We start from the raw sequence: 19,929 nt of genomic DNA on the forward strand, positions 1-19,929 counted from the left end.
AGAAGCACCTCTTTGCACATCTTGGCTGGATTTTCTCAGTCAGCTTTATGAGGTAGTGTCACCTGGAATTCAGGCTTTCAGTTAACAGCTGTGCTGAACTTGTCAAGAGTTGATTACTGTATTTTTCACATTTTAAGGCGCACCAGAATATAAGGCACACTATCAATACCTATCTATTTTCTGGTCTTCATACATATATTTTCATACATATGGTGCACCGTATTATAAGGCACATTTTGCGATGCTAGTAAGGAACAGGGGTTTCGCAATGTTTCCTTCTAATTCAACAGATCTCGCCGCTGGGTGGTGATGGTGGTAGGGGGTGGAGGTTAAACAAAACTGTAATAAAAAAAAAATAAAAGTCAAACGAGCGTTGGATGTTAATCTACACAGATTTCTCTCCTGAAAACTCCTTTCCGGTTTATTTGGGTGAGTAAAGTGCTTCTGTTTATTTACAGTAAACTTTGATTTCCAGATTTCCACTAAGGCTGGGTGCAGCAGCATCAGCATTAGAATCAACACCCGACAGCGCAACACTGAGGAACCCTTAGTGTTTGGGGAAGCCAGGGCTATATTTTCTCTGAACAGTGAAAGAACTAGCGCTTAGCATGGTCAGTGAGTAATGCTAATGCTGCTCCAGCAGTTCTAGCCAGGGTTAGCAGCAGGCTGCAGACCAATAATACTCACCTCTGAACAGCAAAAGAGCTAGTGCTTAGTGTGGTTACTGACTAAAGCTAATGCTGCTCCATCAGTGCAATCCAGGGTTAGCAGCAGACTACAGACCAATAATACTCACCTCTGAATGGCAAGAAAGCCAGTGTTTAGCTCGATTAACAACTAATGCTAATGGTGCTCCAGCAGTGCTAGCCTGGGTTAGCAGCAGGCTACAGGCTAATAATACTCACCTCTGAACAGCGAGAAAGCAAGTGCTTAGCTCGATTAGCAGCTAATGCTAATGCTGCTCCAGCAGTGCTAGCCAGGGTTAGCAGCAGGCTACAGACCGATAATACTCACCTCTAAATGGCAAAAGAGCTACCGCTTAGCACAGTTAGCAGCTAATGCTACTCCAGTAGTACTAGCCAGGGTTAGCAGCAGGCTACAGACCAATAGTACTCACCTCTGAATGGCAAGAAAGCCAGTGTTTAGCTCGATTAGAAACTAATGCTAATGCTGCTCCAGCAGTGCTAGACCAATAATACACACCTCTAAATGGCAAAACCGCGTAACACGGTTAGTGCCGAATGCTAATGCTGCTCTAGCAGTGCTATCCATGGTTAGCAGGATGCTACAGACCAATAATACTCATCTCTAAATGGCAAAAGAGCTAGTGCTTAGCTCGATTAGCAGCTCATGTTAATGCTACTCCAGCAGTGCTAGCCTGGGTTAGCAGCATGCTACAGGCCAATAATACTCACCTCTGAAAAGTGAAAGAGCTAGTGCTTAGCATTGTTAGCGGCTAATACTAATGCTGCACCAGCAGTGCTAGCCAGGGTTAGCAGCAGGCTACAGGCTGATAACATTCACCTCTGAATGGCAAAAGAGCTAGTGCTTAGCTCGATTAGCAGCTAATGATAATGCTGCTCCAGCAGTGCTAGCCTGGGTTAGCAGCAGGCTACAAGCTGATAATACTCACCTCTGAAAAGTGAAAGAGCTAGCAGTTAGCACAGTAAGCAGCTAATGATACCACAGTAGTACTAGCCGGGGTTAGTAGCAGACTACAGACCAATAATACTCACCTCTGAATGGCAAGAAAGCCAGTGTTTAGCTCGATTAAAAACTAATGCTAATGCTGCTCCAGCAGTGCTATCCGGGTTAGCAGCAGGCTATAGTCCGATAATACTCACCTCTGAACAGCAAGAAAGCTAGTGCTTAACTCAATTAGCAGCTAATGCTAATTCTGCTCCAGCAGTGCTTACCATGGTTAGCAGCAGGCTACAGGCTGTTAACACTCACCTCTGAATGGCAAAAGAGCTAGCGCTTAGCGTGGTTAGTGGCTAATGCTACTCCAGTAGTACTAGCCGGGGTTAGCAGCAGACTACAGACCAATTATACTCACCTCTGAAAAGTGAAAGAGCTAGTGCTTAGCTCGATTAGCAGCTCATGTTAACGCTACTCCAGCAGTGCTAGCCTGGGTTAGCAGCAGGCTACAGACCGATAATACTCACCTCTAAATGGCAAAAGATCTACCGCTTAACACGGTTAGTGCCTAATGCTAATGCTTCTCTAGCAGTGCTATCCATGGTTAGCAGCAGGCTACAGACCAATAATACTCATCTCTGAATGGCAAAAGAGCTAGTGCTAGCTCGATTAGCAGCTCATGTTAATGCTACTCCAGTAGTACTAGCCGGGGTTAGCAACAGACTAAAGACCAATAATACTCACCTCTGAATGGCAAGAAAGCCAGTGTTTAGCTCGATTAGCAACTAATGCTAATGCTGCTCCAGCAGTGCTAGCCAGGGTTAGCAGCAGGATACAGGCTGATAATACTCAGCTCTGAACAGCAAGAAAGCTACCGCTTAGCTCGATTAGCAGCTAATTCTAATTCTAAAATCTGGATAGAATCAGGATACGATCTGGATACTAGCCTCATGAAGTGACCAGGTGTAAACGTATATAAGTGGGGTCATATATATTTTCCTATTTATAGCAGAGATTAACAAATCTGTATTTAATACAGTTTAATTTAATCTCAAATATTGTAAAAAAAAAATCTCACATTGCTCTATCTAAATCCTCCAGAGTGTGAGTGAAAGTCCGAGTGTGTCCATCTTTGCTTAGCCAGCATTACCAGGGCCTGATCTAAATCTTCCTCCACCGTCCATCTGTCCTTCCAGTTCTTCTTATCTCTTTTGATCTCCTCACATCTCTCTCTCTCTCTCTCGTATTTCTTTTTAATCTTTTGCAGTGTCTCTTCTCCTCTCTGCTCAGCTGTTCAGTTTGCTCTGAGTTTCTGAAAGCAGGGTGATTTGTGGTGTGTATTCACAGACAGACGGGTGAGAAACCTGACTAACCCTGAACTAAAGCCTGAGCGGAGGAGCTAACACCCATAACGAGTGCAGATGCTGCTAGACGGTTGTACTGCGTGACACAATTAGGCAATTCCCATCCTGCCATGCTCTGTGGCGTGTATAAATATGATGAACACAGCCAGCAGATATTGATTTCAGATCAAACTAGCAATAAAAAATGAGAAAATAATCTCACTTACTTACTGAATTTGAAAGAGGGTTCACTTATGGTGCACATATAACAGAAGCTGTCTCGTCGTGGATGAGTTCTCATTATCTAAAACTCAACCCCAGCAAGACTGACCTCCTGTTTATCCCAGGAACTACGAGCCTTCATCAGAATCTCTTCATCTCTTAGGAGAACTCACTGGTCACTCCATCGGCAGAAGCACAAAGCCTTGGTGTAGTAATGGATGACCAGTTATCATTCTCGAGCCATATCGCAAATCTGGCCCGATCATGCAGATTTTTCCTGTACAACATCCGAAGAACTTGACTGTTTCTTTCTCAGACTGCTTGTGTAGTCTCTTGTCATCTCAAGACCTGACTACTGCAACTCTCTACTGGCTGGTCTTCCACTGCGAGCCTCCAAACCCTTACAACTAATTCAGAATGCAGTGGCAGCACGACTCGTCTTCAATCTTCCAAAATTCAGTCATGTGACTCCTTTGCTGCATTCCCTCCACTGGCTTCCTGTTGCCGCCCACCTCCGATTCGAAACCCTGACCTACAAAGCCAAGAATGGACCAGCTCCTTTATACTTGATGGTAATGATGGTCAAAGCCAGATCTGCACCAAGAGCTCTTAGAGCTTCCAGTACAGCTCGGCTCGAACCACCATCCCTCAAAACCCACAAAAACAAACATCCTGACTCTTCTCTGTGGTAGAGGACCAAGGTGGTGGAATGAACTTCCACTTGTTGTCAGAACAGCAGAGTCACTCGCGGTCTTCAAACATCGACTGAAGACACATCTTTTCAAAGAGTTCCTAAACTAATCCCAAAAAAAAAAAAAGTTTACTAGGGTTCTAAACTTGATCAAGCTCTGTGTATCTCTTGATGCTAGTCTACAAACTAGCTTTGGATATTTGAAGTAACATTGAAGCTCAGTTGTAAGTCAGTCTGGATAAGGGCGTCTGCTAAATACCTTAAATGTAAATGTAAATGTAGGAGCTCTGAAGAGTATATTCTGGGTACGTTCAATCGGGAGTACTTAAGCAGAAGAAAAAAAAACAGAAACTGTGCATGAATCTAGCTCTCCCAAACAATACTCAAGTGGGTTCTTCAAGTTATATCAACAAATGGTATTTGAGTTTAATCTTTTCCATTGGCTCTTGGAACAATCTGTTTGCATTTTGTCTGTGTATTCTAGTCACACTGTCAGTGTGTAGTCATTCCCCCCAGACTGCCTTAGCTAAACTTGTAAACAATCATATATAATGGTTAACTCCCTTGACTTGTTGACATGTTGTTGGCTGTAAAAACTAGAAAAGTTATTGTATTCTGAGTTGATAACTCTGTGCTGGCTGTGTGCTATAGCATGTTCTGCATTGCCACAAATGACTGCTAAAAACAGTTCTAAAGGCACCAGTGGCGTGCACTTAATATAGTGGTACCAGTACAGCCGTTCAACCAAGACCAGTCATTTGTATGCCTACAGTATATGCCAGGGCAGCCAAAACATTAAGTACACACAAAAACTCACCAGTCAGACGGCCTATTATTGTGAATTAATTTCACATTGAAGGACAGCCTTTAAAAAGGCTTTTTAATATGATGTGATACAATATTGGTCTTATTTGCATCTGTAATTCCATGATAGTTATCTAACTATTGAACTAATCCAGCTCCGTTTTATGACTAAGCATAATGCACAGCCCTTTCACCAGAGTGCTGAAAAGAGGTTAGACAGCCATGGCCCCGCCCCCATAGTGTAAATCATGAATCTGATTGGTTAGATTGTCCTATGACTTTGCTAATAGACTCATTACTACACCCTTCTCAAAATCAGTAGAAGGGTCCACGAGTAGACACGAGGGGTCAGAATCCATTTTATAAAGACTTTGATCGGTTAGTACCACTGCCAGTCAGATAAGAGTCCCATAGCAACTGAAAAACGGACTGAAAAACTAATGCTTTAAATTAGCTGCTGTTTTTTATTTAAGTCAATTTATAAAATATATATATGCTTACAATGTTATACTTGTAGTCTATAATGTGTTATGAATCTCGCTGTAAGTACTTATGAGCTATTATACAGGCTTATTACAGTCATTATGCATGTCATATAGTGCGTTCTGAATGCGTTCACAATGCATTATTAATACAGGGTTCATAGGAAGTGCTACCGAATCTTGTGTTAGACATTAACACTGTTATTATCATCAAAACATAATTTTGAGGAAATATGCTTTTAAAAAAAAGTAGTGTTCTATCCCTGCAGTACAGTTACTATGTCTTAGTATGGGTGTCTACACTTTTCGTTTGCATGCATGCATGTGCTTGTGTCCGTGTGTGTGTGTGTGTGTGTGTAGCGTCAGGCCTCCGGATGTCTGTGCAGACGTGTCTCATTAATTAAAGTAATCAGTGTGAGTTTGCTGCGGCTAGTCCGGGGGGTTGTGTACGGGTGCGAGCGTGAGGACCCTCTGCATGGTGGGGACACTGTAGCCCTCAGGAGCAAACGTCTGGAGCTTGAAACACTTTTTGAAGGACGGTTTTCTTCTTCATTTGCTAAATTGACTTGAGTTCCCTGTAGTTTGCTGTGTGGGAGCTCAGGACAGTCTAAAAGGAAGATGGAGTGTTTATAAGGCTTTATAAGGTTCACTGCTGTCTTGAGTGGTGGAGTCTGAGTCTGAGTCAGACACTGAGGCTCATGGGAGAGAACGTGCCTCTTAGACAACACAAGATGGTTAACTGTGGATTTTGGGAGTTAATTTGCGTTGGGTACAATGGGATGGTGGCTGGCTCAGTTGGTTTTTGGCCACTGTGGACGAGACATAGATCAGTAAATTTACTATAAGCCAGGATCATTTGAATTTACTATTTACCTTTTTTTGTTCTTTGTATAATACTATAGGTCTCTCTGAGTTGTATATGCATGCTGCACATGAAACTGTTTCTCAGCCTCCCTTGTCTGCAGTAGCTTGTAAAAGAAAATCCTCAGAAATACAAGTTGATCAGAGAGACGTTAGGATGTCTTCGTCAACTCGAGAGTTCATGGCCTCGCCCAGCTCGGCTCAGGGCCGCCCACAGACAGAGCCGAAGCCGGGCTGGAGCAGAGTCGTCTGAGTCTTCACTGTCTTGTTAGCTAGGGAAGAGTTTACAGCTTAAACAGTTCTGTTTACACAGCTAATTATCGTTAGCTATCTTGTGTAAGTAACTGTAGGTTTAAATCGGATCTCCGGTTGATTCATTGTTTTACTGAGACCCTAAATATACATTAGGAAACCACGATTTGACAAGGTAGCACAACTCGACAGAACACCGGTCAAAACGGCTGCTGTTTGCGTCAGATTTTGTGATATAGAGCAGAGCATTAATCAGGTTATACATGCTTTAAAATCATTAATAAGCTGTTAAAATTCTTAAATGGAGAAAAATGGGTTAAAGTGATCTGTCATTTTGTATAATAGTGATTGTTTATTCATTTATACTGTTGACATCTGATCTACATCACCCTTTTGGAGTGATGTGGGGAGAGAGCCAGTTGTGTTTCACCCAGTGAAACCAAGGCCAGTTGTGCTCTCTCAGGGCTCCAGTAGCTGATGGCAAGCTGCATGACTGGGATTCGAAACAGTAATCTCCCAATCATAGTGGCAGAGCTTTAGCTTAAGCTATATTGTATATATTGGGTATGTATGATAGTTACGTATGCAGCATTTGACTGAAACATGAATGGATGTATTCTCATAAGCTGTTATAGCACCATAATAGTGTATGTTCTGTGTTCATGCAGTTATTCTTTATGGGAAAATAATGGAGAAAAAGTGTATGTCACGTCATTGACATGTATAGTATACCAGCGGCTATATCTGCAGCTGAAGTGTTCAGAAATTACATGTATGTGAATACATCAGTAGAAGCTGAGCCAGCGTGTGTCCATTCATGTATTAGTGTGTAATTAAGTTAATGTACTCGTTCCATCAGGCGGGGTCAGAAATAGGCCAGTGTGATAAAGGATAAACAGTTCTACACAATGCAATACAGTGTACAGTGAGCAGCACCTTTATTTTTACAACATATTATATGCAATTAGGTCAGAAATACTCTAAATAAATAAAAAAAATCCTCTAGAAAGCAAGAGAAAGAGATAAACAGAGAGAGACTGAGCGGAGGGAGGAAGTCATTGAGGTATTTGTTTATTCCTGTACAGAACAGATAAATTAGAATATATTTTTTTTTCTTCCACATTTTCACTGAAATACTGTGTATTTTTATGGCCTGTCATGTTTCTTTCAAGTCAGCGGCGTAATGAAGAAAATCTGATCTTGCCAGAAGATGTTGTTTGCACTCTCTCTCTCTCTCTCTCTCTCTCTCTGTCTGTTATCCTCCTATCTCTATCAGTTCCCCCTCTCTCTCTCTCTCTCTCTCTCTCTCTCTCTCTCTCTCTCTCTCTCTCTCTCTCACTCTCTCTCATTTAGCTATGTATTTGTACTAAATGAAGGCCTGTCAAAGTGCATTTCCATCAACTGCTTTTTTTATTTGCGTGCTTCAGTTGTTTATCCATTTTCTCAGCCTAGTTAAAGCGACAGTCTGTGAGTTTTGGTTGGGAAGTTAGAAATGTAGCAACCTCTCTGATGAGAATGTTTAATTTATCAGAGCTTATGGAGTGGTACTTTTAATGCAGGTTAATGTAAATCAATTGCTGCATGCAATTCTGTGTGCTTTACATAGTTAAAGCAACAGTCTGTAAGTTTGGAGGATTTGGAGACCTCTCTGGTAAAAATGTGTAATTGCACAGACCATGTATAAGAGTATTTTCAGTGTAAAGGTTAATGTAAATGTTCTCTACGTAGTTAAAGCAAGGGTGTGTAAGTTCTGTGGTTTTGGAGATTTGGAGACTTATTTGGTGAGAATGTATAATTGCACAGGTCATACGTAAGAGTATTTTCAATATAAAGATCAATGTAAATAAAGTGTTGCATGCAATTCTGTGTTGTCTGCATGGTTAAAGCAACAGTGTGTGAGTTTTGGGGAATTGTGAATTTAGCGACCTCTCTGGTGAGAATGTGTAATTGCACAGAGCTTATGGAATATACATTTTAACACTTGTTAATGTAAATTAATTGCTGCATGCAATACTGTGTTCTCTACATAGTTAAAGCAACATTCTGTACGTTTTGTTTTGGAGACCTGTCTTGTAAGAATGTGTAATTACACAGATCATGTATAAGAGTACTTTCAACACAAGTTAATGCAAACTGCTATATGCAGTTCTATGTTCTCTATATGGTTAAAGCAATGGTCAGTAACTTTGGGGGATTTGGGGATTTGCGAAAATGTGTAATTGCACAGACCATTTGTAAGAGTATTTTCAATGAAAAGATCAATGTAAATACATTTGCGGGATTAGTGACCTCTCTGGTGAGAATGTGTAATTGCACAGAGCTTATGGAATAGTATTTTTAACACTGGTTAACGTAAATAAATTGCTGTATCCAATTTTGTGTTCTCTACAAAGTTAAAGCAACAGTCTATCTGTTTTGTTTTTGGGGATTTGGAGACCTCTCTGCAGAGAATGTGTAAATGCACAGACCATGTAAAAGAATACTTTCAATACAAGTTAATGTAAATAAATTGCTATATGCAGTTTTATGTTCTCTATGTGGTTAAAGCCACAGTCCGTACATTTTGGTTTTGGGGATTTGGAGACATCTCTGGAGAGAATGTGCAATTGCACAGACCATGTATAAGAGTATTTTTAATGTAAATAAATTTCTGTTTGCAATTTGATGTTCTCTATGGGATTAAAGCGACAGTCTGTGAGTTTTTGGGGATTTGGGGATTTAGCGACCTCTTTGGTGAGAATGTGTGATTGCACAGATCTTATAAAATAGTACTTTTAATGTAAATTAATTTTTGTAAATTAAATGCTGCCTGCAATCCTGTGTCCTCTACATAGTAAAATTAATTGACGTTGACATTAAAGCCACGGTCTTTAAGTTTTGGGACATTTAGAGACCTCTCTGGTGAGAATGTGTAATTGCACAGAGTTTATGGAATAGTACTTTTATTACTGTTTAATGTAACTTAAGTACTGTGCTCTTGTCACGCCTGGCCCTGTTTCCTGTCTGTCCTCGTGCCTGTGTTGTCCCACGTGACCCGTGCCCCTGTGTTCTGCCTGTGATTTTCCATTACCTCATGTCTCATTTGTAGCTCCACCCCTTCCCCAGGTGTTTCCACTCCCAGTGTGTTTCCTGTTATGTTAAAAAGACTTCCTCTGTTACTTGTCCTCTGTCGGTCTTTGCACTGTCCCCCGTTGTCTGTCCCTCTGCGTTTCTCTGTTCTCAGTGTTTCCATAGCCTTAGCCCGAGTCCCTTGTTCTTTGTTTATCTTCTTGTATAATTCTTGTTTTGTACAGTTCTGTTTTGTTTGTCTAGCTTTAGTTATTCCCTGTTTTTGTTCTTAGCTCTGTTTAGTTTCTTGTTCTCTAGTCTCCCTAGTTTGTTTTGGTTTGTTTCGCTGTTCTTTGTTTATTTGTTTATTTATACTTATTTAATAAATTTATCGCCATACCTGCACTTACGTCCGCCTCCTCGTCTCTCTGCCTGGGTCAAATCCTGACAAAAAGACCGACCAAATGGACGTACACCAGTGGCATGCTGCTCGGAAGGCGGACCTGGAATTTCTCCGCCTCCTCGCCGAGCAAATCCGAGGAGATGAACCGCTCCCAGCGCCTTTCCTCGGGTTGGAGCCCGTCAGCCCAGCTTCAGTGGCGCCCACCGAGACCCACAAGGGGATCCCGTGGACTGGCTCCAGGATGGCGATCCGCCATGCTCCATTCGGGACCCCGGCGTTGGAATCCCCGAGGCCTCAAGGACGCCGCAGGCCTCGGGGTAGACGTTTTAAGGGGTCCCGCCAGCCGGAGGAGAAGCCCGTTTCCGGGGAGGATTTTCTTGGGGGGGCGCTTGGGCTGTGTGCGGTCAGCCTCGATCCTCGCCCCGACGAGGACGGGGGTGGCATGGATGCAGGCTGTGAGGAGTCCTATTCCTGGGACTACTCCGATCTCCTCACACCTGCGTCCAGTGAAGAGGAGTTTGAGGACTGCCCTCCTGCACCAGCCCGCCAGCCGCTACTTCCTCCTGCGGTAGCTGCCGATCCGCGCCCTGTGTCTTTCGCGGTGGCAGCCGAACTGCAGGCCGTGATTCCCGCGGTAGCAGCAGAACCGCGCTCCGAGACCCCCTGCGCGGCGAGCCAGCCGCGGTCAAAGACTTTCCCCGCGCCAGCTTTCACCGGCGAACCAGCGCTCCCCACGCTACTCACACCTGACGCTGCACAAGAGAGTAGGACTCCAGTCCGGGTTTTTTCTTCAACCGCAGCTTTAGGCTCCAGCATTGCTGCAGCGGATCTCTTCATGCCACGCCCCGTGAAGCACGCGTCTGAAGCGCTGCGTCCCGCGATACACGCGGCTGAGATGCCACGCCCCGTGTTGCACGCGCCGCTCCCCGAGATTTCAGCGGCGGCCGCGCCGCTCTCCGAGATTTCAGCGGCGGCCGTGCCGCGCTCACAGACTGCAGCGGCGGCAGCGCCGCTCTCCGAGATTTCAGCGGCGGCCGCGCCGCTCCCCGAGACTTCAGCGGCGGCCGCGACGCGCTCACAGACTGCAGCGGCGGCAGCGCCGCTCTCCGAGCTTTCAGCGGCGGCCGCGCCGCGCTCACAGACTGCAGCGGCGGCAGCGCCGCTCTCCGAGATTTCAGCGGCGGCCGCGCCGCTCCCCGAGACTTCAGCGGCGGCCGCGCCGCGCTCACAGACTGCAGCGGCGGCAGCGCCGCTCTCCGAGCTTTCAGCGGCGGCCGCGCCGCGCTCACAGACTGCAGCGGCGGCAGCGCCGCTCTCCGAGATTTCAGCGGCGGCCGAGCCGCTCTCCCAAGCACCAGCAGTCCCAGCTGCTCCAGTTCAAGCACCAGCAGTCCCAGCTGCTCCAGCTCAAGCACCAGCAGTCCCAGCTGCTCCAGCTCAAGCACCAGCAGTCCCAGCTGCTCCAGCTCCAGCACCAGCAGTCCCAGCTGCTCCAGCTCCAGCACCAGCAGTCCCAGCTGCTCCAGCTCCAGCACCAGCAGTCCCAGCTGCTCCAGCTCCAGCACCAGCAGTCCCAGCTGCTCCAGCTCCAGCACCAGCAGTCCCAGCTGCTCCAGCTCCAGCTCAAGCACCTGCAGCTCCCAGAACTATGTTTGGGCCCAGGCCCCGTATTTCCAGGCCTGCTCCTAGGCCTCCTGACTATGCCCCTAGTTATGTGCCCAGGCTGTCCCCACAGACTTTTGCCAGTCCTGGGCACCCACCTGTGTTTTTGGTCCCCCTGTCTCTCCCTGTCCTGGTCCCTGTATCTGTGATCGTTCCAGTTCCTGTCCCCGGTGGTTTCTCTGTTCCTGTCCCTGTTACTGTGTTTGTTTCCGTCCCCGTCAATGTTCTAGTCCCTGTTCCCATGTCCGGTCCCGTCCAGTCTCTGTCTCATGTCCAGTCTCCGTCACCTGTCCAGTCTCCGTCACCTGTCCAGTTCCCCGTCCAGTCTCCGTCACCTGTCCAGTTCCCCGTCCAGTCTCCGTTCCCCATCCAGTCTCCGTCACCTGTCCAGTTCCCCGTCCAGTCTCCGTCACCTGTCCAGTTCCCCGTCCAGTGTCCGTTCCCTGTCCAGTCTCTGTCCCCTGTCCTGTCTCCATCTCCTGTCCAGTTCCCTGTCCAGTCTCCCGTTCGGTCTCCTGTTTTCCCCGGCCTCTCCCTGCCGCCAGCCCCCGGGGTTTGTTTTTACGCGCCTCGGGAGCTGCGCGTTTAGGGGGAGGTTTCTGTCACGCCTGGCCCTGTTTCCTGTCTGTCCTCGTGCCTGTGTTGTCCCACGTGACCCGTGCCCCTGTGTTCTGCCTGTGATTTTCCATTACCTCATGTCTCATTTGTAGCTCCACCCCTTCCCCAGGTGTTTCCACTCCCAGTGTGTTTCCTGTTATGTTAAAAAGACTTCCTCTGTTACTTGTCCTCTGTCGGTCTTTGCACTGTCCCCCGTTGTCTGTCCCTCTGCGTTTCTCTGTTCTCAGTGTTTCCATAGCCTTAGCCCGAGTCCCTTGTTCTTTGTTTATCTTCTTGTATAATTCTTGTTTTGTACAGTTCTGTTTTGTTTGTCTAGCTTTAGTTATTCCCTGTTTTTGTTCTTAGCTCTGTTTAGTTTCTTGTTCTCTAGTCTCCCTAGTTTGTTTTGGTTTGTTTCGCTGTTCTTTGTTTATTTGTTTATTTATACTTATTTAATAAATTTATCGCCATACCTGCACTTACGTCCGCCTCCTCGTCTCTCTGCCTGGGTCAAATCCTGACAGCTCTCTACATGGTTAAAGCGGCAGTTTGTAAGTTTGGGGATTTGGGGACCTCTCTGGTGAGAATGTGTAATTGCACAGAGGATGTGTAAGCGTATTTTCAATGTAAAGCTTATAGTTCATAATAAACAAATTGCTACATGCAATTCTTTGTTTTTGTGAATATTGTTTTTGTAGAGAGCAATTACATCCAATAAATCTACCAGACCACTCTGGTTTTAAATCAATGTATTATTTATAGCAGGGATAATTGTGCCAGGACACAGATACAGTTCATTTAAATACTTAGTTCCCTTTCTACTCAGGAATATTACTGTTTTCAATGATAAGGAAAAAATCTTAGGGACTGCTACTTTAATCAATTCTGGAAACAACAGAATGATGCAATATTAAGAAAAATTCTTCTGTTTCTCTCTATTTCTCTCTGTTTTTCTCAGAACCCATGCGTCCTCTCCGTGGCCTGACAGCCTCTGAGATCCAGTCTCGTCAGTTGGTTTTGCAGTGGGAGCCGCTGGGCTATAACCTGACGCGCTGTCACACCTACTCCCTGTCTCTGTGCTATCGCTACTCCACGGCGACCGGCAGCGGGGCGGGAGGCAACAACGCCACGGTGCGCGAGTGTCTGTCTGTGGAGAGGAACACCTCCCGCTTCACGCTCAGAGACCTCCCGCCCTTCAGACTGGTGCATGTGCGCCTGGCACTGGCCAATCCTGAGGGGAAGAAGGAGAGTCGCGAGGTCACCTTCCAAACGGAGGAGGACAGTGAGTACCCAGTCACATTAACTTATGCAAATGAGAGCACACCCAGGGAGAGTGAGCACCAAGATGCTTAAACCATGTAAAGAAGGCGACTTTAGCTAGACATCCAATAACCTCATCTTGAGGAAACTGATTTTATACACAGTTTCTCTGATTTTGCTATTTACAGGTAAATGTTTGAGTAAAATGAACATTATTGTTTTATTCGATAAACCACGGACAACATTTTTCCCAAATTTCAAATAAAAATATTGTCATTTAGAGCATTTATTTGCAGAAAATGAGAAATGGCTCAAATAACAACAAAAAAAAAGATGCAGAGCTTTCAGACCTCAAATAATGCAAAGAAAAAAAACAAGTTCATATTCATAAAGTTTTAAGAGTTCAGAAATCAATATTTGATGGAGTAACCCTGTTTTTTAATCACAGTTTTCATACATCATGGCATGTTCTCCTCCACCAGTCTTACACACTGCTTTTGGATAACTTTATGCCACTCCTGCTGCAAAAATTTAAGCAGTTCAGCTTGGTTTGATGGCTTGTGATGATTTATCTTCCTCTTGATTATATTCCAGAGGTTTTTAATTTGGAAAAATCAAAGAAACTCATCATTTGTAAGTGGTCTCTTAATCACTTCAAAATTATCTGATTTTACTATTTATGGGTGATTTTTTGAGTAAAATTAATCTTGCTCTTTCAATGAACTTATAAATTAATATTGTAATTAAGAGCATTTTAGAGCTGGAGATCAGCTTTTTCAGCAACCAGAGGATGACATCAAGTGACCTTAAAAATAATGAAAAATGGCAGCTGTGGTGAATTACACTAAAAAAAAAAACAGGACAATGGTCCATGCCTCACAAAATGTGCAAATCTGTCCTCAAAACTAAATGTGGTACTTAGAAGAACCTACCACTTTTTGTTTCATTAAATAATTCCACGTGTTTCTGTATAGCTTTTATATCTATTAACTTTACCATGTTATAAATAAAAATAAAACATAAAAAGATAGAAAATGCACTGAATAAGAAGGGGTGCATCCAAACTTTTGACTGGTACTATATTTATTTTTCCCTCACTGATGTGTATTCCATCTGCCAAAATGTGCTTATTCTGAGTTAGTCTGAGTTTTGAACAATGGGAGCTTTCTTGGAGATCAATAATGATGGCTCTGTCCATCAATCTGTCTATCGATCCATCAATCCATCCATCTATCCATCCAACAAGTAATGGAAGCTTACATCCCATATATCCCATGAATCATAGAGACAGCAAACCTGAACCATCACACTCCTGCCTCACGCCAAACTAAACAATAGCTAAAAAACTAAGAACAGCAGCAGCCAATATCTTAAAGATTTCCTCTTTTGGTTTGGATTTGGTCCAGTTTTACAGATAACCGTGGGTCATACAGCCTGTAGAGATTGCCTTTCCAGAGAAGAAAATAAATCAAACTTTTTTTTTCTGTAATATATTTTATTATAACTTTTCATGGGACAACATTGAAGATATAACAATTTGACAACATGTAAAGCAGTCAGTGTACAGCTTGTATAACTGTATAAATTTACTGTGCCTTCGAAATAGCTCAACACACGTCCATTTATGTCTAAACTGCTGGCAACAAAAGTGACCAATTAGCCATTTCCCCCTCCCTAGTGTCATGTGACTCATTTGTATCACAAGGTCTGAGCTGTGAATTGGGATCAGGCCTGTTAAATTTAGTGTTTTGGGTTCAGTTCACTAATACTGGGAAACTGAAATTCAACATGGCACCTCATGGCAAGGAACTCTTTGAGGATCTGAGAAACAGAATAGTTGCTCTCCACAAGGATAAGAAGTTATAAGAAGATTGCTGACACCTTTAAATTGAGATACAACACGATGGCCAAGGTCATACAGCAGTTTTCATACAGAGGTCATAGAGAGGTTGGCTTAAAATAAATAAATAAATAAATAAAACATGATCATTGCTGCAGAGCTTGAAGAAGTGGGAGGTCAGCCTGCAGTGTTGCTGATGCCGCACAATGCATCAACTCTGTCTGCATGGCACTGTCCTAGAAGGAGCCTCTTCTGAAGCTGATGCACAAAAAAGCCTACAAACAGTTTGCTAAAGACAAGCAGTCCAAGAGCATAGATTACTGTAACCATGCCCTGTGGTTTGACGAGGCCAAGATAAACGTGTGTGGTGGTATGTAAAAACAGACAATAGTCAAGGATTACCTGAAATAAGCCAGAAAAATGTTTGGTTTCTTGTAAATACATGTGTAAATGTTTGCGCACCACTAGTCAAATGTTTATTTCTACTGTTTGGAAATACCAGAGGGTGCAAATTTCACAGCTTTACAAAAACACTTGACTTCTCAGAGATTTAAGTTTTCAAAGGAACATCTGTAGGATGAGGATCGATCAAGCTTTGGGCTTATATTGCAGCCAAGAGGCATGAACAACATTTCATTGGAAGAGAAAAGGTACCCACGGCTTCTGGAAGCAAAGATTACGGTCTATCAAACAGCTGAAGATTAAAAGATAATATCTTCTCAAGTGGGATAATGACTGTAAACACACCTCACACAAATCAACAATGGTCTTAAGACAAGGCCATCACAGTTCCCTGATCCAAACATGATTCAAAATCTAAGATATGTGCAAGGTTTTTTTTTTGTAGTCATCGTTTGGTTGTTTACGCTTTTTGAAACTCAGCTGTGCAATTTGAACATGTGTGCCCATTATAACTGTGAGGTGGGAGAGAAATGAAAAAAAATGAAGTGTGATGTGCAAAGGTGTTCAGCCCCCTTTACTCTAAAACCCCTAAATAAATTCCAGTGCAATATATTGCCATTAGAAGTCAATTAATTAGTTAATAGAGTCCAGCTGTGTAATTTAGGCGTAGTATAAATATAAACACCTGTTTTTAAAGACCTTAATGGATTGATAGAGAACGTTAGTGAACAAACAGCAGGGTTAGGTTATAAAACCATATCCAAATCTTTGAGCATCTCAAAAAGCATTGTTCTAACCTATTAAGATATGGCCATCTACCCAAACTGACAGATCGAGCAAGGAGAGCACTGATCAGAGAAGGAGCCAAGAGGCCCATGGTCACTCTGGAGGAGCTGCAGAAATCCACAGCTTCGTGCAAAGGACTTGTTGTGCACTCCACAAATTTGGCCTTTATGGAAGAGTGGCAAGAAGAAATCCATCCTTAAAAGAAAGATATAAGAAGGTGCTCTAGTCAGATGAGTCAAAGCTGAACCTTTTGGCCTAAATGCACAAAACTAGAAGTAACACCCTCTACAAAACATCCCTACTGTGAAACATGGTGGTGGCAGCATCACGCAGTGAGAACGCTTTTCTTCAGCAGGGACAGGGAAGCTAATCAGAATTTATGGGAAGGTGGATCGAGCTAAATACAGGGCAATTCTTGAAGTAAACCCTCTCAGTTTTAAAATACATTTTGCAAGTTTGTGGACATAAGGCAAGGCAAGGCAAGTTTATGTATATAGCACTTTTCATACACAACGTTCATTCAAAGTGCTTTACAAATTAGAAAATACAAAGAAAAGTAAAAAAAAAAAATGTAAAAGAATAACTATAAAAATGGAAATCAAAATAAAATAAGAGTAAAGCATGAATAAAGCATGATTAAATTATGATTAAAACAAAATAATATATAAAGCAAGGAAAAGTAATCCAAAAAGCATCCAAAATCGCATCTTGTGTTCTCAGCTTAATTACTCAGAAATCTCTTCACACATAAACATAATCCATATATGTTTAGAAAGGGCGGAACTTACTCTTTCTAAAAATATCAAATATAAAATCTAAAATACATCCCATCTACAAGAAACCCATTGAGAAAAACACCTAAAAAAGTGAGATCTCCTTTCCCAACCAATATTATTTATTTGTGCGCACTACTTTATATAGTTTTGTATTTTACATGCTTATGCTTTTAACTCATAAACACTCTAGTCTAACCATTTTTGAAAAGATTATAAGGTGATCTTAGGTGTGAATATATTTATATTTATATTTATGTATAAGTCTATACATTCAAAAATAAGTAAAAAACAAAAAAACAAAAACAGGCGCTTGGTAAAATTTCAACCAATACATGATCAGTTCCAGGAAAATATAACAATTCTGCTTCCTTTTACATTTTAATGAATATATTTTTGAGCAGCCGTATGGCTTCTGGAGTAAAAGAGCTCATGACATGTGTCTGTCTGATATAATTACTGTGTTATAAGACCTGAAAAAAAAGAACTGACAAAAACAGAGAAAAAAAAAACACACCAAAACAGCCTAGGGTTCAAAGGGTTAAACTGAGCTGAGGACTTGATCAAACATGAAGGTTTTTTTTAGCCTGGATTTAAAAGTGTCTAGTGTTGGGGCTCTTCCAACGCTCTTTGTTGACTGGTTCCAATTTATAGCAGCGTAGTAGCTAAAAAGTACCCTCTCCAAAGTTTAAAAGGTTTGAGTACTTTCGCAAGCCACTGTAGTGTGTATGTTGTATGCTCGTACAGGCCTATGAGTCAACAGACCCAAAACATGCCTTCATTTGTTTGTCAGATAGAGATAGAGAGTCTAGCTTGCTTGGCGTTGTACACATGTACTTTATGTAGTTTCATACTTTGATTAAAATTCGCACATGCCCAGTGGTGGCTCTGCATGGGTCAGTGAGCATAACTCATCCATCTTCCCGCAGATGCGCATTTATTTAACCAGTTGCGACGTCTCGCTCTCACGCTGCGCCCAGTACGCCTACAGTGCTCCGCGCTGCTACCAATTATAGCAACAGCGCAAATATTGACTCTTGGAATGCCCGGCATCAGCATAACTAAATGGGAGATCATACTTTCAGAATGGAAGTAGATGAAAAATTAATCAGCCACGGCCACCAGCGAAACGGAATAAAGATTTGTGCTTATTTTTGCATTTTCTTTTTTGCCGCGTCGGGCGGCGGATGAAGCACATTTTCATGCAAATAAGTGGAGATTAAACAAACTGGAGGTCAAGCAAATGACCCCCCCCCTCCACCCACCATCCATGTACAAATTAAAGACTCTCACGCTTTTCCTCCTGCCTGCGAGTGAAGGGAGGAAGGTGATGAATTCGCCCAAGATAAATATACCTCATTTATCACTCTGGAGGGAATTCATACCATCTTACACTCCTGTTTTTCTGTCCTTTTTTTCTTCGTCATCTTCCGCTCTTTCCTCCAGCCTTGATTTTTGCACGTGTTTGATTTTTTATGTTCTGCATTCGTAGACCGTAGTCGCGTCTGTTTGCGCTAATTAGCGGCAAAACAGCGGCAACTTCCGGATTCATTCAGTAAATAAGGTCTGAAAAGCCGGCGCTTAAAGTTTAAAGCTTGGAGAGCTAAAAGGGAGCGAAAACAAAGAAAAAGAGAAGTGCGCCGAGAAACAAGTGAGGACACAGACCTTTTAATTATCAGCCTCTCTACAGCGCTCCAATTTTGGCACATAAAGCCAATGAAGAGGAGGATCCAGCTGTTATGAAAGAGAAGGAAAAGAAATAAAGAAAGAAAGAAAAAAAAAGAAAAACAGGAGGCGGCCGCAGTGTTTTGCTGTTAGCATGGGAAATGCTTTTCTAGCCTCGCAGCGAGGGCCGTGGCCCTACACGGCTCAGTTTTATTCATGCTGTATGAAAAAGCAAATTCACCAAAGCCTAAAAGACTTTTGTTTACCATTGCATACTCCCAGAATCCAGACTAAGCCTCACACAGAATCTGTAGCTGCTGTTGAATCAAAAAGACTGAAACTGAAAAAGAAAAACTCTCTAAGAGCATGAAGAACCAATTCTTCAACCAAAAAGACTCAAAAGTAGAACCTACCTAAGATAACTTCAAGAAACCAAGACTCAAAAACTGGAAAAAACTGCCTAAAACACTATGAGTAAGCAAGATTCAAAAAGGTAAACCACCTGAGAACACTTTGAGGGACCAAGACTCAACAAAAGAAACTTGCCAAGAACATACTGATGAACCAAGACTTAACAAGAGAAACTCCCCAAGAACACTTTGTGGAACCAAATCTCAAAAACAGAGCCTACCTACCAACATCAAGGATGCAAGACTCAAATCAAGACTCAACAAAAGAAACTTGCCAAGAACATATTGATGAATCAAGACTCAATAGGAGAAACTTCCTGAGAACACTTTAAGGAAATTAGACTCAAAAAATAGAAATTCCAGGAGAACACTTTAAGGAACCAAGGTCTCAAAAGCAGAGCCCACTTTAGATAACTTCAATGAACCAAGACCAGAAAGGAGAAACTGCCTAAAACACTTTGAGGAACCAAGACTCAACAAGAGAAACTTCCTGAACACACTTTGAGGAAACAAGGCTCGAAAGAAAAAAAAACCCAGAGAACACTTTGAAGAACCAGTACTTAAAATGAGAAACTCCCAGAGAACACATTGAAGAACCAGTACTTAAAATGAGAAACTCCCAGAGAACACATTGAAGAACCAGTACTTAAAATTAGAAACCCACAGAGAACACTTTGAGGAACCACTTCTTAAAATTAGAAACCCCCAGAGAACACTTTGAAGAACCAGTACTTAAAATTAGAAACCCCCAGAGAACACTTTGAGGAACCAGTACTTAAAATTAGAAACC

General features: G+C 42.8%; 1 protein-coding gene across 5 annotated transcripts in view; it reads left to right on the forward strand.

Annotated features, from left to right (window-relative positions):
• The window catches only part of ptprua (protein tyrosine phosphatase receptor type Ua), a 558,925-nt gene that overhangs the window by 363,578 nt on the left and 175,418 nt on the right, over positions 1 to 19,929 (forward strand). For all 5 annotated transcript variants that reach the window (XM_049476164.1, XM_022682961.2, XM_022682962.2 and 2 more), the window contains exon 8: positions 12,962 to 13,285. In XM_049476164.1, coding sequence (XP_049332121.1) covers positions 12,962 to 13,285 — 324 coding nt within the window. The remainder of the gene's footprint in view (positions 1 to 12,961; positions 13,286 to 19,929) is intronic.

This window comes from Astyanax mexicanus, chromosome 3 (genome assembly GCF_023375975.1).
Source record: "Astyanax mexicanus isolate ESR-SI-001 chromosome 3, AstMex3_surface, whole genome shotgun sequence".
Lineage (NCBI taxonomy): Eukaryota > Metazoa > Chordata > Actinopteri > Characiformes > Acestrorhamphidae > Astyanax > Astyanax mexicanus.